Consider the following 18,424-nt stretch of genomic DNA (forward strand, 5'->3'; position numbering starts at 1 on the left):
GGCATATAATTCAATAAATATAATTGAATAATTCATATAAAGCATAAAATTGAATACATATTTACATATTTATTAGATAAAACTAAACATCTGCACTAGACAAGTTATTTAGGACAGCCTTGTATGCTTAATTTGAACAAGAAAATTCCAAGTGGATGTTTTAAAATGAGAAGGTTCTATCTGTATTTACCCTGTTTTGTTTTTTTTTCCCAAATGTAAGGGAACTTTGATAATTAACATTTCGAGTACATTTAGGGTCTCTGTCATGTTAATGTATAAAAGAGAACTGTTACACACATATTGTTTTCTATATGGAATGCAAAAACTGTAAAGCTCAATATCTTAAAAACATTCAGAACGCAGATAAAACCTTATAATTCCAAGGTGACGATATGTGTCAGAAGCTAGAGTAACATATTTATTAAGTTATTATGCCATCATGACCATGTATGTAAACACTTAGCTTTTTGCATGAGTTGCATCTATGCTCTGGTGTCAAAACTCAGTGGTGCTGACATAGATCTGTGATGTCTCTGGTATGAATTGCTTGCATAGACCTTAGCAAGCTGGCAGAGAGCCAAAATTATAACAAATACAGGGCGCAGAGCCAAGGATGGTCAGAAGTTAAAAGGAGACACCTAAGGGTGTGTCAAATAATCTGTATAAAGATTGTGGCAAACGCAGACACTATAGGAATTGTCCAAGAGAGACTTCAGGATGCTCTGAGGCTTTAATATGGAGAATAAAATCTCTTTTTCTGGTATCCAAAAACCTCCGGTCTGATAGAGTCTCATTGATGAAAAGGTCTGCAATTACGACAAATATGAGAAGGTCGGCAACTACAACAGCAGCAGGTGGTTAGAACATAAGGGGCCTAGAGCACATAAGCAGCGTGAAAACCATTTTAAAAAGGCATCTCTCAGCGCAAACACCCCATTTGGTGTAGAGCTGTGAACCTACACTAGTCTCACGGTTTGGTTCGGTTCGGTTACGATTATCATGCCATCGATTCGGTTCAATTCGATATTTCGGTGCATCACGGTGCATTGACGGTGCTTTCCATACACAGTTTTATATTTTCTTCACAGCAGCATTTCTTGTATTAAAATGTATGAATACATTTATATTTACATACTATTTGTAATGCAATTTTGTCATTTAATACAGTCAGATATATAAACTTTACCTTTAAACAAAACGAGCATTTAGCAAATAATATTAACAAATATAAATATCCAGCTCAATTTCTGATCCTTGTCTAGTTCTCTTACACCCCTTTGATTGTTCACATCAAAAAAAAAAAACAAAAAAAAAAAAACGGTAGCGATTGGCTCTTGCGCGCTGCGTTCTTCACAGATGAGTGATACTGATAAGCGGCAGCGGCGATCTCACAGCTGATGCATGATAGACACGGTGGAGAAAACTCTGCAGACACGCGCTCATTTCTGTATGCAAAAGTAACGCTGTAAAACAGCCGAGAAGAGAAGAAAAGCCACGCCAGCAGGTCAAATGGGCCACTGTGTGTGTGAGAGAAAGAGAGAGAGAGAGAGAGAGAGAGAGAGAAAGAGAGAGAGAAATGGAGTAGGCTACTTTCATTCTCTCGATCTCAGTGAAATAGGGGCTTTTGTTGTATATGTCAGTGAAAGACGGATCCAGCAAACACACACAGTGAAATTGTGCACAGTTTAGTTTTAAGTAGTTAAAGCGCTGTAAATACTCGCGATCGCCTCCCTCGCGACAGAGCGCACATGAGGTAAATGACGTCAGTAATGACCGGTTATGATTATTACTGAACCGATACCGAATTGTCCGCGTCTGCATCGCAGTGCACTGAAGAAACGATTAATTTTGACACCTTTAATTTGGTGTGATACTCACTGAAGATCTCTTCATCCAATGCAGTAGATCACCCAGATAGGGTACATACTACACACTGCAACACTGAAAGAGAAGAGCATTATACTACGCATGTCACAAACTCAAGCAAAAAAACACGCAGAGACCGCTGGATTAAAAAACAATCAACCAAAAGTGTTTATTAGTTTTGTCCCGTCTGGAAACCAGGAGCACATCACTCAAGTCAGAGGTCATAGTGCCGTCCCGGGTCAATCAGAGCCAGAGGACGTAAGTGGGTGGAGCAGGGGACACAGGATGGCACAGAGTGACACACACACCAACACACACTCATTCACTCATTCATTCCTGCAACAGTTCAATAAATCAGCATCAGTCCTCAGTAACACATCACCACATAAAAACAAGTGATGCGGTGAAGTTCAAACAGCCAACAAAATCAGCAGAGGTCAATATCACACGTGTGTGTGTGTGTTTGTGTGTGTGATAAAATACTTATTGTCCATATAAAGACAGCAAAACCCAAGAGTACAAAATATATGTTGGAGAACCTAGAAGGTTGAACAAAACACATTGACCTTAACAACAAGTATAGCAGTTAGAGAGGAACAAATACATGAGAATGAATGTCAAGGACTTAAAAATAATTGTTCAAACAAAGGAGAGAAAGAGATGTAGTGTGAAGTAGAGTGTGGAACAAATACAATCCAGAAAAAAAATGCATCAATTAACAGCTTAGTCACGTTTCCCGCTCTTTTTCTGTCTCCATTTATCAATCGTACTCTTGCATTATTTCATAATGTCAACCCAACATCATCGCAATTAAGTTTGGTCCAAATTCACGCTGGAAATGGTCGGAAACTTCTCTGGATGCATAATTCACATGGGTGAAGTGTCTGGCGTGAGCACAAGGGCACTCTTCCACTACATTAAATATGAAAAAACTCCCATTTCAACACCTCTCTCTCCATTAATTCCTGCTGCCAAGTTCATATGGTTCATCACGACCACCTAAGATCTTCTAAAACAAAACAAACAAAAATAAAAAAACGCCTCGCGGGACTTCACAGTTCAAGCCAAAATAACATTCCTCCAGTTATGTAAACACTTTATTGACAGCTTCTTCTTTTTTTGAGCGTCTGGATCTGCCGATTGACTCCTTTACTTGTCTCTTGTACATGGCAACATCGCTTGTTCACAACCCAAAGTGCTAATACCTGATATTAAAGGCTCAGAATAATACAAACGCATGTAAACAAAATCTATCCCAGATCAGCTGATCTACCGCAACACTTGTTTAAGAACATTAGACTCCCTTCCTGAAATTTAGCATCCAATCATCACCACTCTAATCCTAGTTGCCAACTTCTCCATTACCATTTGTCCCTGTCAATTTGGTTTATTATAGTTGGTCGAACAAACAGCACTACAGACACTCAAAATCCAATCCAAGCTGGATTCATGTCTTTTAATTGGCTACGATCAATGTAAATTGCTGGATGATGACTGGAAACTCTAGAACGGAGACTGGAGACGTAAACTGGTCCGTGAAACACAGAAACAGGATTTAGCCACTGTGAAAATGATGGACCCATTTAATCGAGCGTCCTAAGACATCCTAGTCTGAAGAAATAAGGAATCCTGTGTATTTTTTGAAGGCTATAAGGAACGATAGTAAAATTTCCACATCATTTACTCACAATTTGAACACGAAATAAGATATTCTGAAGACCATTGGGAAAAAAAAGCCATTGACATCCATAGTAGGAGCAAACAATACTATGGAAGTCAATGACTGTTTCCCCCCCCAACATTCTACAAAATATCTTCTTTTGTGCTCAACAGAAGAAAGAAACTCAAAGATTTGTTACAAGTGGAGTAAATTATGACTTTTTGGGTCAACTATCACTTTAAAGGCATAGTTCACTAAAAATTGAATTTGCTGTTAATTTACTCACCATCTCACGAAGATGTAGGCAATTCTGTTTAGGTTTTTATTTATTTATTATTTTCTGTTTGTTTTTTAGCTGAAATCATGGTCATTGGTAATATATAGTCATATAATGAAAGTCAATGGCTACTTTTGGAACTTTGAGAGTGTAAAAAATATATACAGGCCGTGAAAATAAATACAGCTCCTGATGATACATTGAGGACTTAAGAAGCAAAACAGTCAGTCTGTGCTAGAAACTGAACTTGTTCAGTTTTTTTCAACATTATTAATTTAATTCATACCCAGAGCTTCCTGTCATATAATGACGTATGAAATTATGTAAACTTAAACAAAATAAACTGTTCTTACTTTGATATTTTGGATTAAAAATGTGACAAAAAAAATCTAAAATAAAAAGCATTTTCTTAAAAAAATGCTTTGTTTTCAGAAAAAAAGTGAGTCAAAATTAAGTAAGATTTACCTTAAAACTAACAAAAATAGTCTACCAATGGTGTAAGAAAAGTAATCTTGTTTTAAACAGACAATGATATTGTTTTTCTTAGCCCGTTGGCAGATTATTTTGTTGTTTTAAGAGAAAACGTACTTAATTTTGACTTAATATTTCTGAAAACAAAACAACCAGTTTTACTTGTCTAGAAAATGCTAACAAATTTAAGAATTTTTAGATATTAGGACTAGAAACTAGTGAAAAATGCCAAGTAAGAAAGGCATGGTCTTAAAATAGTTGTTTACATCGTTTTTATTTATTTTTATTTTTTCCGTAGCTTAATCTAATCTAATCTTGGAATAAGCACAACTGTATGAGTTTTTGCCAGCAAATAATTAATTAAGCTCTAACTACAGACAGGTATCAATTTTGTCTTGCCTGTAAATGATTTTGGACTCTCAAAGTATCAGTAGCCATTACATTATATAAACCACCAACTGTACTCATTCATCTAAAAATAATTGACTTTAATGTAATACAAAAGAAAAAAAAAGGATGTGCCAGCATCTTAGATGAGTAAATAAACAACAAATTGTCTTTTTTTTTAAGTGAACTATCTTTTAAAAGACACCTCCAGTTCCCAATATAAAATGAAAAAGCTGTTCTGAAGAAGAGCGAACGATGGCTCAACGTGCAGTGGCTAAGAGAGCTTAACGTGCTGCAATTTAAGAAAACAAGTGCAATTAAAAATCGCCAGCAAATTGAGAAAGAGAGATCTTCGTTGTTGAGATATTTATTTGTTTGACAGCACACGTGCTGCAAATCCTCACAATGCAAACACAATTTTTAAAAAATGAGCTGCATTCTCACAACGCAAATAAACTAATGAAGCGTGCTGCATTTTCTCACATCGCAAACAATTCCCGAAAAAGTACTGCATTTTCTCACAAAGCAAAAACAATTTACAAAAACGTGCAGCATTTTCTTACAACGCAAACATATATATATATATATATATATATATATATATATATATATATATATATATATATATATATATATATATATATATATAAACGCGCTGCATTCTCACAACACAAACACATTTTTAAAAACGGGCTGCATTCTCACAGCACAAACAATTTACAAAAACATGCTGCATTTTCTCACAAGCGCAAACACATTTTTAAAAACTACTGCATTTTCCCACAATGCAAACAATTTATGTAAATATGTTGCATTTCTCAGAACACAAACAATTTACGAAAATGTTTTGTGAGAAAATGCAGCATTTTCATAAATTGTTTGTGTTGTGAAAAAAAAAAGCGTGTTTTCGTAATTGTTTGTGTTGTGAGAAAATACAGCATGTTTTCATAAAATTGTTTGTGCTGTTAGAAAATGCAGCGTTTTCGTAATTTGTTTGCGATGTGTTTTCGTAAATTATTTATGTTGTGAGAAAGTTCAGCGTGTTTTCATAAATTGTTTGCGTTGTGAAAAAATGCAATATGTTTTCGTAATTTGTTTGCATTGTGAGAAAATGCAGCGTGTTTTCGTAATTGTTTGTGTTGTGAGAAAATACAGCATGTTTTCATAAAATTGTTTGTGCTGTGAGAAAATGCAGCGTGTTTTCGTAAATTGTTTGTGTTGTAAGAAAATGCAGCGTGTTTTCGTTAATTGTTTGTGTTGTGAGAAAATGCTGCGTTTTTATAAATTGTTTGTGCTGTGAGAAAATGCAGCGCACTTTTAAATGTGTTTGCGTTGTTAGGATTTGCAGCACGTGTGCAATTTGCTGCCGTTTTTTGTAATTGCACGCGTTTTCTTACATTTTAGCAAGTTAAGCTCTCCTTATTAACAACACAAAAAGAAAACATTTACTTGAAGTGGCGATACTTAGGAGTAGAAACGGCAAGCAACATGTTAACGTAACAGACAGTTAAAATAGTTGTGTGCAACTATCCCAGTAATACTGAAATAAAACAATCAAATAAAAGCAAAATTTACATAAAAATAAATCAAGAAGCCTTATCTCCTGCTCCAATTCCCACAATTCAAGCTATATCATTAGAAAACCAACTGGCAGACCTGGAAAAAAATGAAATATAATGGGACTAAATACAAGTTTGGAGATGTAAACCTACTGACGTCTGCATCCATGAACATTCACAGCTTAAAAAGTGTGTTTTCGCACGCGTGTCCCTTGTACTGTGAAGCGAACAAGCGATTACCGTTTTTTAAAATCGAACCGCTGTGCTTATTGCAGATGTTTTGAAGCCGGATGAGTCCAAATATCTCAATCAATTGAAGACTTCAGATGTCTTTGCGTGTGTTTGTGTGGATATGAGCTAAAAATAAGGTCGGAGAATCCATAAAAGAGCGCTGAAGTTCAGTAAAAAAAAAAAAAACACTGAAGGAGACATTCAGAAGTCTTTGCGTCTGGAATTCAGTGAGTATCGGAGCCCTTTCTGGTTGCGTTGGGTTATAATAAATCAAGAACTTCCATTTCCTTACGGTTAAAACCTGCTTGTGGAAAATGGTTTTGCATGAGCATATCTAGAGTGTGCGGAAACACAATACGCGAGGATTTGTTTGGAGGAGTTTCCTGGGTGTGTGTTTTGTCAAACGACGAGAAGCGCTGATTAGATTCACAACCAGTTCATACATACTGTGAGCTAAAGAAGGTGTAAACGAACTCCAGAAGAGCCCAAAAAGTTCCTTGCTTGCTGGAAATCAGATAGGAGATGTAAATCAAATAAATCAAGGACTTTCAGGCTCTTTCACATACACATACACACACTTAGACTCTGCTTGTTAAGGCAGTGGTGCTCCAGGAGTTTGCTGTGGGCTTCAGGCTGGGTGATGGCAGTGGAAAAGCTCCATCGCACACACAAACTTGAGTCTTTTGCTCATTTTTTTTTTTTTTTTATTCGTCTCTGACCCCCAGCGGTCCTTATGGTCCTCAGCTCTCCTGTTATCCAGTCGCTCGTGAGCTCTCAGTCTCTGATTCTTCCTAGTCCCGCTTATTCGAAGGACATTAGATTTGCGGGCACCTGAAAAAGAGAAGCTGGAATTGAACAAATCTGATGATTTCACCAAAGCTCTTTCAGATTACAAGATTTTACTGACAGTCAATCAGTGTCCGATTATGTGGTTTTGTCAAGATAAAATCTTGATATTTGTTGAGTTTTTAATAGTCGTTTACTTGAGTATTGAACACATCACATTTTTTCTCAGAGAACATATTTCTAAAGGTGCTGTTGACTTAAAATTGTCCCCAGATGTTGGTAACAACCAAATAAATCCAACGAAAACAAATCCAATTAGTTTACAAACTAAGTTATGTGTTATAAAATATGACACAAGGAAAAAGAATTGAACACATAAAGAAAGGGAGGTGTAGATAGGCATGGAATGCCCAGACAGCAGCTGAAATCTCTCAGTTGTTATTCAGTAACCCTCTGCCCTATCTCAGTGTAAATTAATATTAATTGCCCCCCGCCAATTTGAGTTTGAGGCCCCTGGTTTAAAGGAACCCTCCAAAACACTCCACTCCACAAATTTCACAAGTCACCTAGAGACAAATGTTGAGTTTTACAATTCTGAATGCACTTTGCTGATCTTCAGAAGCGAAGCACTTTTAGCTTAGCTTAGCATAGATCATTGAATTCGATTAGACCAGTAGCATCTCAATCAAATTTAAAAAAACAAAAAAAAAACGTTTGGCTACAGCAAAAGGAACGAATAATGCAGCACCAGAAAATGGTCCACAACTCCAGGTAACAGCACAGTGTAATATCATTAGCTATGTTTCCATCCACCTATTTTTATGCGCATTTTGCATATACGCATAAAAAAAGGTTGATGGAAAGGCCATGATGCGCATACATTTTGAAAATGCACATAAAAAACATATGCATATAACGGAGTAGAAAAAAACTTTTTATTCGATAAGAAAAGATGTGCATAAACTACGACGGTCACAAATTTTAGTATGCGCATTAAAAAAGGTCATGTTGTGATAAGAGATTATGTGATGATGAAAATGTGTGTAAATGGACAAGCCAGCAGGCTGAGCACACTGTAAAACATCTGAACTGTAGTTTTGGTCATTCTAAAACGCCTTACCATTTAGGTATTAGTGTTTTTATATCATTAATGACCTCCAGAATCAAGAGTGTCTGTGCTCTGCGTCTGACACCTTCAAACGCCACCGCCCGTGTCAGGATTGCCTTCTGAGGAGCATGTCATTTATTATATGAAGAAAAGATTGACGCAGCTTCTCCTACTGCAGCAAATTTAGTTTTTTTACTGTTGATATTTCACGCTAGTTTATCAGGAAGTGATTTTGTTCGCTTTGACGCTTTGAATGGAAATGCTGCTTTATTCGCAATTTTTTTTTTTTTTTGCGATAATCCATGTTTGCGCATTAAGTTCATTCCCATTTTTGGAATGAAATATAGCTATTGTTTCTGCTGCAGCAACGTTCCTCGATTATTATGCCAGAATGAGATTAGAGTAGACATTTTGAACAAGAAAATATCTCCTTTTCATTTTCCGTTGGTCTTAGTACATAATATAACCACAAAAGAGTCAAGCTTTAATAGGAAAATGATACATTTTAAAAAGATTTTTGAGCGAGATGCTAATGGTCTAATCCGATTCAATGACTTATGCTAAGCTAAGCTAAAAGTGCTCCTGCCAGACCCAAAGATCAGCTGAATGTATTCAAAAATTCTCAAACTCAACTGTTAAAAGTGGAGCGTTGCTATAAATTAGTAGCTCTAACAGAATTAATTAATTACAAATCCACATAATTAACAGATAAATTAATTAAATCTGATAAATAACTACCAATAATAATTACACATTTAAAAACATGTAACCTAAAATTCTTCAGTGTTGTTGGGTAGGTTCTGTAGTTTTAGCAGTAAATATGACAGGAGGCATCTAGTTTAAATCCAGCACTAGAGGGCAGTGTCATTGCTCAGTTCAATAGATAAACAGCAGCGTGATGGTGGAGGTCATTCTGAAGCGCGTTTTCGGGAGCAACAGGTTTTAAAACACCCTTATGTGAAATACATTTCACATTAATAGATCCCACTGAAACACTGTAAGTGATTTTCTGCTTGAAAACACAAGTTTAGAGCAAAATGTTCCCACATTTATTGAACCCAGTGGATTCCAGCACACAACAGCATCTCCTGAGGAGCAATTAGCACCTACAACTCGGCTTAAAAAACACAGCCTTCGCATGAAAACGCTCTGAGTATTAAGAGCACAATGAAGAACCCTGAACGACTAGTGTGGAGCTTTTTTCTGTACAAAGGAAACTTTTTAAGAGGATTCAAATCAACAAATAAACACAAATTTGCTGTTAGCAGGAATTCTCTATAATCACGATTTTTATACTCCTCAAAAACTTAAGAAAAATAAAAAACTTGGAGTATAATTAGTATGAAAACTCTTATTAAATATGATTCGTGAGCCATTGAGTTTGTGAAGAAACAATTTACACATCATTATTCACTTTTTTTCTCAAACCATATATTCAAGTGAACACACACACACTTACCTGCTGCCTGTTGCTTTGACAAGCTGCACTCAGGTGTTTGAACCACAGCAGAGCGTTCATTCTGTTCCCCGCCTGGAACTTGTACGAGTTTCCTGAGGGCACAGCAACATAACTAAATATACAAAATGTGCATATTATCATAAATCGATACAAAATTAAAAAGCTGGGTTGCTTTAACCCAATAGTTCCCAATTCCACTTCTTGTGACCCCTGCCCAACACATTTTGTCTGTCTTTCTTATTTGACAATCAAGGATCCGTTCAATGGATCACTCTGCTAATGAGCTGATGATCTGAATAAGGTGTGGTAAAAAAACAAAACATACCAAATGTGCAGGGCAGGGGGGAATATAGATTTAAAATCTATATTCTGAATATAGATTTAAATCTTTCTCATAGTACTGTATCTCTATGACACTGCAGATGGGGTGCAACAGGCTGTGATAGGTTAATGTTAACTGATTGAGGCTGTCAGAGAGTGTGGCTTGTGATTGGTTGAGTGTTTCGGAGAGTGTGGCTTGTGATTGGTTGAGTGTGTCAGAGCGCATGGCTTTTGATTGGTTTAATGTATGCCAGAGTGCAAGGCTTTTGATTGGTTGTGTGTCAGAGTGTGTGGCTTGTGATTGGTTGAGTGTGTCGGAGTGTGCACTGAGTGTGTTTGAGTGTGCTGCTTGTGATTGGTGGAGTGTCAGAGTTTGCTGCTAGTTATTGGTTGAATGTTTCAGAGTGTGTGGCTTGTGATTGGTTGAGTGTTTCAGAGTGTGCGGCTTGTGATTGGTGAAGTGTGTCAGAGTGTGCGGCTTGTGATTGGTTGAGTGCGTCAGAGTGTTTGGCTTGTGATTTGTTGAGTGTGTTGGAGTTTGCTGCTTTGGATTGGATGAGTGTTTTAGAGTGTGTGTCTTGTGATTGGTTGAGTGTTTCGGAGAGTGTGGCTTGTGATTGGTTGAGTGTGTCAGAGCGCATGGCTTTTGATTGGTTTAATGTATGCCAGAGTGCAAGGCTTTTGATTGGTTGTGTGTCAGAGTGTGTGGCTTGTGATTGGTTGAGTGTGTCGGAGTGTGCATTGAGTGTGTTTGAGTGTGCTGCTTGTGATTGGTGGAGTGTCAGAGTTAGCTGCTAGTTATTGGTTGAATGTTTCAGAGTGTGTGGCTTGTGATTGGTTGAGTGTTTCAGAGTGTGCGGCTTGTGATTGGTGAAGTGTGTCAGAGTGTGTGGCTTGTGATTGGTTGAGTGTGTCGGAGTGTGCATTGAGTGTGTTTGAGTGTGCTGCTTGTGATTGGTGGAGTGTCAGAGTTAGCTGCTAGTTATTGGTTGAATGTTTCAGAGTGTGTGGCTTGTGATTGGTTGAGTGTTTCAGAGTGTGCGGCTTGTGATTGGTGAAGTGTGTCAGAGTGTGTGGCTTGTGATTGGTTGAGTGTGTCGGAGTGTGCATTGAGTGTGTTTGAGTGTGCTGCTTGTGATTGGTGGAGTGTCAGAGTTAGCTGCTAGTTATTGGTTGAATGTTTCAGAGTGTGTGGCTTGTGATTGGTTGAGTGTTTCAGAGTGTGCGGCTTGTGATTGGTGAAGTGTGTCAGAGTGTGCGGCTTGTGATTGGTTGAGTGCGTCAGAGTGTGTGGCTTGTGATTTGTTGAGTGTGTTGGAGTTTGCTGCTTGTGATTGGTGAGTGTTTCAGAGTGTGCGGCTTGAAATTGGTTGTGTCAGAGTGTACAGCTTGTGATTGGTTGAGTGTGTCGGAGTGTATGGCTTGTGATTGGTTGAGTGTGTTGGAGTGTGCTGCTTGTGAATGGTTGAGTGTGTTGCAGTGTGTGGCTTGTGATTGGTTGAGTGTGTTGGAGTGTGCTGCTTGTGATTGGCTGAATGTGTTGGAGTGTACTGCTTGTGATTGGTAGAATATTTCAGAGTATGCGCCTTGTAATTGGTTGAGTATGTCAGAGTGTACTGCTTGTGATTGGTTGAGTGTGTTGAAGTGTGCTGCTTGTGATTGGTTGAGTGTGTTGGATTGTGCGGCTTGTGATTGGTTGAGTGTGTCAGAGTGTGCATGCTTGTAGTTTGTTGAGTGGGTAGCTTGTGTTTGGTTGAGTGTGTGGCTTGCGATTAGTTTAGTCCAGTGGTCACCAAACTTGTTCCTGGAGGGCCGGTGTCCTGCAGATTTTAGCTCCAACCCTAATCAAACACACCTGAACAAGCTAATCAAGGTCTTACTAGGTATACTTGAAACATCCATGCAGGTGTGTTGAAGCAAGTCGGAGCTAAACCCTCCAGGACCGAGATTGGGGCCCCCTTGTTTAGTGTGTCAGAGTTTGTGGCTTGTGATTGGATGAGTGTCAGAGTGTGTGGCTTGTCATTGGTTAAATGTGTCAAAGTAAGAGGCTTGTGATTAGCTGTCTCACCGTGCTCAGAGTCGGTCAGCAGGAAGACGTCAGGATGTTCCGGATCGTCTGCCATCATGGCCATTAGGCCCAAAACACAAACAGTTTTGCTGGCGGTGGACTTGAACTGGGAGTGAATGACAGTGAAATATTAAAAAGCTTATAATGGCTTTAATGTTAATAAAACTTAAATGAATTAATGGCATTACAATCCATTTCTTTTACTCTGATATACTATATATTATTGTAAACAGAGAACAAACTTAACGGTCAAAAACATATTTTATTATTTAATTGCAAATTAATAAAATTTTATGAGACAATAACTATTAACGAGAATAATAAACACTGAATTTCAGTCTTTTAAAATACAAATCACTACATTCAAGTCATGAATCTACATGTATTGCAGTTATTAGTGTACAGAAGCAGCTGTTTGTGTGTGTGTGTGTGTGTGTGTGTGTGTATGTGTGTGTTTAATTGTCTGCAACTGTATGTCTATATAATTGCAACATGTGCATCTCATGAACTGTTTGCACTGATGATGTCATCCATCTCATCATCCAATGGCTGCAAACAGCTGCCCTTGTTCAACCCTGAAGCCTGGTTAACCAGTCATCAGAATTACTGCATTCGTTCTGCCTTCATTACACCTCCAAAACAGCGAATCATCTCTATAGTACAACCCTCATCCAAAGCTTCTGTCTGATGGAGTAAATTCGAAATGTTTCCTGGCTCATATGGTGCCTGTGTCTCCTAATAATAAGCCGTGTATCATATTGAAGTGATTATGAGATGAGATGACGCATGTATCTACAGGACAGCGGCTCTCATTTCAGATAATAATATGAAGACTAGTCAATCAGCTTCAGATGGACCACACAGCAACTGCATATTTCATATTGTATGCTAAAATGATCATAGCTATACAGAAGCACAACAACGAAAATGGAAAAATGGCAGAGGATTTTTTTACTTCTCTTTTTGTTCATAGTAATTTGCATTTGTTTAAAGTAGACAAGTAGTTTTACTCTACTGAGAAGTTTTTTCTCTATTTTTATTTGTATACTTTAAGCATTCAGCATAAATATGTTTATTTGGGATACATTTTATTTATTTAGATTAATGAAACAGGTAAAATAAATTGAACTTTGTTCTAAATTCTTTCTTAATTTCTATTAAATTATTGTTAGATTGTTCATACAGTGCATCAGGAAAGTATTGATAGCGCTTCACTTTTTAATGTTGCAGCCTTAGTCCAAATTGGATTAAATGAATTTATTTTCTCAAAATTCTACACACAATACCCCATAATGACAATGTTAAAAAAAAAAAGATTTTTGTAAATTGTTGCAAATTTATTAAACATAAAAAAACAGAAAAATCACATGTACATAAATATTTACAGCTCAATCCATTGTTGATGCACCTGTTGCTCAAATTACAGCCTCAAGTCTTTTTGAATATAATGCCACAAGCTTGACACACCAGTCTTTGGGAATTTTTGCCCATTCCCCTTTGCAGTACCTTTCAAGCTCTATCAGGTTGGATGGTAGGCGACAGTGTACAGCCATTTTCAGATCTCTCCAGAGATGTTCAATAGAAATTACGACTGGGCTCTGGCTGGGCCACTCAATGAATTCACTGAGTTGTTGTGAAGCCACTCCATTGATATTATGGTGGTGTGCTTTGTCCTGCATGGTAGATGAACCGTTGCCCCAGTCTGAGGGCAAGAGCACTCGGGTTTTCATTAAGGATGTCTCTGTCCATTGCTGCATTCTTTCCCTCTATCCTGACTAGTCTTCCAGTTCTTGCTGCTAAAAAACATCCCTACAGCATGATGGTGCCACCACCATGCTTTACTGTAGGGATGGTATTAGATGAGCGGGGCTTGGTTTTCTCCAAAAGTAACTCCTGGCATTCACTCCAAAGTGTTCAATTTTAGTCTCATCAAACCAGCAAATTTAGTTTCTTATGGTCTGAGAGTCCTTCAGATGCCTTTTAACAAATTCCAGTTGGGGTGTGGCTTCCATCTGGCCACTCTACCATACAGCCCTGATTGGTGGATTGCTGTACAGATGGTTGTCCTTCTGTAAGGTTCTCCTTTCTCCACAGAAGAATGCTGGAGCTCAGACAGAGTGACCATCAGGTTATTGATCACCTCCCTGACTAAGGCACTTCTCCCCTGATCACTCAGCTTAGATGGCCGGCCAGCTCTAGTCTTGGTGGTTCCAAACATTTTCCACTTACAGATGATGGAGGCCATTGTTCTCGTTGGAACTTTCAGGGCAGCAGAAATGTTTCTGTAATCTTCCACAGCCTTGTGCCTCGAGACAATCCTGTCCCGGAGGTCTACAGAAAATTCATTTGTCTTCATGCTTGGTTTGTGCTTTGACATGCACTGTCAACCCTTGGACCTTATATAGACAGGCGTATGCCTTTTCAAATCATGTCCAATCAACTGAATTTACTACAGATGAACTCCAATTAAGCTGCTGAAACATCTCAAGAATGATCAGTGGAAACAGAATATACTGGAGCTCAATTCAGAGCTTCACAGCAAAGGCTGTAAATATTTATGTACATGTGATTTTTCAGGTTTTTTATTTTAAACAAATTTGCAGTAATTTAAAAAAAAAAAATCTTCTTTCACATTGTCATTATGGGGTATTGTGTGTAGAATTTTGAGGAAATAAATTAATTTAATCTATTTTAGAATAAGGCTGCAACATAAAAAATGTGGAAAAAGTGAAGCGCTGTGAATACTTTCTGGATGCACTGTAGTTCTAATAAAGTTATCTAATATAGTTAACTATCACTAGTTACTAATTATGTTCTAATATTATTTTCAATTAAAAAACACATTACATTAATAATTTCTTATTAAAAAACTAATAATATTATGACCTTTTTCAAGATGAGTAAGAATGTAGTTTCAAATAATAAAAACAAACCCTGCAGATGTTTTTATTACATTACACTATAAATGTCCCTTTTTAGGTGGAAACCAAAATGCTTTGTTTCCATTCTCTTCAAAAGCAAATGACCTGATTCTCACATTCTCTCTTTCTAGAAGAGAATGCACCTCAGAAACCCCAACAACAATTTTTAAGTTTTGTCAATCCCAGATTAGCAGTTTAATGAGCTCAAAAACACAAATTAAGCACACTGAATGCAGATTGTCAGATTACACATCACTAAAGTAAGTTTTATATCATAGATCAAATAAATTCAAGGTGCTTTAGGAACCTCATAAACAAAGATTTTGTGCTTTTGCAGATCTTTTTTGAGCTTAAACAACAAGATCACACATTAAAATGTAGATGGAGCCTTGCAGAACCTCTTAATAGTCCTTAAAAGGCTTATTAAGCTAGTTCTCATGAACTGAGCAAACTAAAATTTCACTATATTTTAAAACATATTTTAAATTTCAGAACTTAAGATCTTTAGACTCTAAAATTTTAATGTAAATGTTTTATGTATATTACAGTAAGGGAAGCCCTACTGCATGTCCTAAATCAGTTTTGGTGTCCTATAATATATGTAAGTCGATCAGAGAAAATCAGAATCAGATCGTCCAAACATTTGGAATATTCTACTTTATGATGTAATAGGGAGGATAAGCCCCACCTCCACAGAATACTTCACTTGCCCTGAAAGCCCATTAATATGCAAAATCATTAGCCAATAAAAGCAGTGGGTGTTTACTTCTCGCTCTACAATCAGCCACGCCTATTTAAACAGAGCGTTCTTATAGTGTCAAAAATAGCACAGAAAACAATCAATTCATTACAAATATTGATGTTTTCTTGAATGTAAAAATCTTTATGGCATTATAAGTAGACCTCAGAGAACAATACAAAAAAAAAAAATACTCAGGTATTTCATGACCTCTTTAAAACTCCCTCAGCTCTTTTCCTGAATGAGCTGTAACATATTTGTAAAAGTGTAATGTGTGCTCGTGTCTGTGGAAATGCGAGGAGACTCACATGTTTTCTCTCTGTGGCCTTGAGGGACTTGGCAGTATAATAATAAAGCTGAGTACCACAAAGAGCCACCCAATACTTAGTCCAGGCTGCCACCTACAGACAACACAAGAAAAACAACAGCCACTCCACATTAGTCTCCTTGCAGAAGCTCACTTACACAAAGACTACATGTTCACAGCAGAGCCAAAGAGAAATATGAATACCGATCCACCACTCAACTTAGTTGAAAGGATAGTTCACACAAAATAATAAAAATCAGTTGTTATTTTACTCCCTCTCAGCCATTCAAGGTGTACAGTAGTAGGTGGCTATTTTCACCAGTAGAGCATTAAAGCATGTGTTAAATCTAAATTTATTTTGCGAGCGCACATTGTTATTCTTTAGGTGAACAATTAATCCATTCAAGTTAATCCAATGAAGGAAAAAAAAGGTTGTTTTCAGTCGAAGTCTGTATATTTGCTTACACATTTGGTGTGGAGGTCCTTTTACGACATCTTTAGCCACAATGTATTTTTTTAACCACACCCCTTTTACCATTAATTTGCTATGAGAGAATGATATGCAAAAATAAATCCCCACCCCTACTCAATATTACATTTCAGTTGGAATCAACATAATGGTGCAGTAGGTAGTGCTGTCGCCTCACAGAAAGAAGGTCGCTGGGTCGAACCTCGGCTCAGATGGCGTTTCTGTGAGGAGTTTGGATAAGTTGGCGGTTCATTCCGCTGTGGCGACCCCAGAAATAATAAAGGGACTAAGCCGACAAGAAAAGGAATGAATGAATGGAATCAACATACTGAAATAAAAGTCTTAGGCCGAAATCATGGTCCCACATAATGAAGGTCAATACTTGCATTTTGAGAATCCAAAAAACATATTCAGCTAAATCAACAAATATCTCTGTCATACTCTAATGACACATTGAGGTCTTATGAAGCGAAACAATTGGCCTGAGCAAGAAACTGAAATTTGTTTACAACATTGTTACCTTTAATCCACAGCATCGACAAATGATGCATTGAGGGTTTACATACAATGTTCAAATTTTATAATAAACATAACTTAACAAACCTTTTGTTGCTTTGATCGTGTATATCGTATTTATAAGTCACTTTGAACAAAAAGTGTATGCCAAATGATTATATGTAAACAGATCATATTCATTATTACACTACTGAGCAACAGGTAGTAGTCAAAGGGCCCTATCATACACCCGGCGCAGTGTGGCGCAAGGCGCGGCGCAATAGTCTTTTGGTAGTTTCAGCTTGGCGCAAGAGTCGTTTTGAGGCGTTGCGCTACGCTGTTTGAATGGCAAATGCATTAGCGCTCATTTGTGCGCCCACAGGCGTTCTGGTCTAAAAAGGAAGGCGTTCTGAGGTGGACTGCTGGCGTGTTGCTATTTTGAGAAACTACAATAGATTTTTCATTAGACCAAAACTAACCCGGTCTAAACTCCGGTGCAGAGTTGCGCCTCACTTACGCACAGCTTAATACGCACAAGAGAGCAATAGGCAAATATCTTTACATATGAAAAAATTTAAAAATTAAGGATATATATAGGATATAATAAGAATAGATATAGGATATAAATATACAGGATTAAAATATTACAAAACCTATTATTTTCCAGCCTACATAAATATGAAAAATCACTGCTTTTATGTCTTCTTCATCTCGGGAGGCTTTTTCAGTTCATTCATAACAATTTGCTTTTGTATAATGGTATTATTATTAGCAGTATTATTTAATATATCCATATTTATATTTGTTTTATTAAAAACAGGCTTAGATTTGCCCACCTGTCAGGTTTTAGACCATATGGGGCATGGCAGGTGTATTAGGAAATAACTCAGTATTTTGACCACACTTGGTCATTATTGTTTATTTATTCGTTTGCTAGAAATTAAAACTGAATTTAGAAATAGTTTTGAAACAAATCTTTGCGCTTAACAAACGAAATTAATTATTTATAGGCTAATTGATGTCTGTGCGTAAAGGTTTCCCTATCCAAGAACGAATGTGAAAGTAGATCATTTATCTCTCATTCTCACGCAGTAGATGCTCTGTTTAACAGTTTTCTTTTAAAAAAACTGTCAACTGTTAACTGTTTGCTTGTGAAATGCTCATTTTTTTCACTTAGACTTACTTTGCGTCCTGTAAATAGCGAATGCGCTTATGGCGCGACGCAGCTGGGTCTTAAAGGGAATGGGAGATGAGACTCTAATTGGTTTATTCTCAAAACACACCTATAACTCATTAAGAA

The 18,424-nt window shown here is 37.2% G+C and overlaps 1 protein-coding gene and 1 long non-coding RNA gene across 11 annotated transcripts in view; one reads left to right on the forward strand and one right to left on the reverse strand.

The window, feature by feature from the left end:
• Positions 1 to 2,010: 2,010 nt before the first annotated feature.
• Positions 2,011 to 18,424, reverse strand: part of ralgps2 (Ral GEF with PH domain and SH3 binding motif 2) — a 225,702-nt gene continuing 209,288 nt past the window's right edge. For 2 of the 10 annotated variants that reach the window (XR_015517496.1, XR_015517494.1), the window contains 5 exons: positions 16,162 to 16,254; positions 12,194 to 12,299; positions 9,805 to 9,896; positions 6,189 to 7,282; positions 2,011 to 5,060 (listed from right to left, as the gene is read on the reverse strand). Coding sequence is in view for 2 of the 10 variants with exons in the window: in NM_200474.3 (NP_956768.2) it covers positions 7,253 to 7,282; positions 9,805 to 9,896; positions 12,194 to 12,299; positions 16,162 to 16,254 (321 nt within the window). In the remaining 8 variants the exon portion in view is untranslated. 10 annotated transcript variants of the gene reach the window in all.
• On the forward strand, positions 8,638 to 12,154 carry LOC147832177 (uncharacterized). The gene is made up of 4 exons (XR_015518270.1): positions 8,638 to 10,319; positions 11,285 to 11,604; positions 11,736 to 11,910; positions 12,093 to 12,154. It is a non-coding gene; the product is annotated as an uncharacterized LOC147832177 (long non-coding RNA).

The sequence above is a fragment of the Danio rerio genome, chromosome 20 (assembly GCF_052040795.2).
Source record: "Danio rerio strain M-AB ecotype USA chromosome 20, GRCz13ab, whole genome shotgun sequence".
Taxonomy (NCBI): Eukaryota; Metazoa; Chordata; class Actinopteri; order Cypriniformes; family Danionidae; genus Danio; species Danio rerio.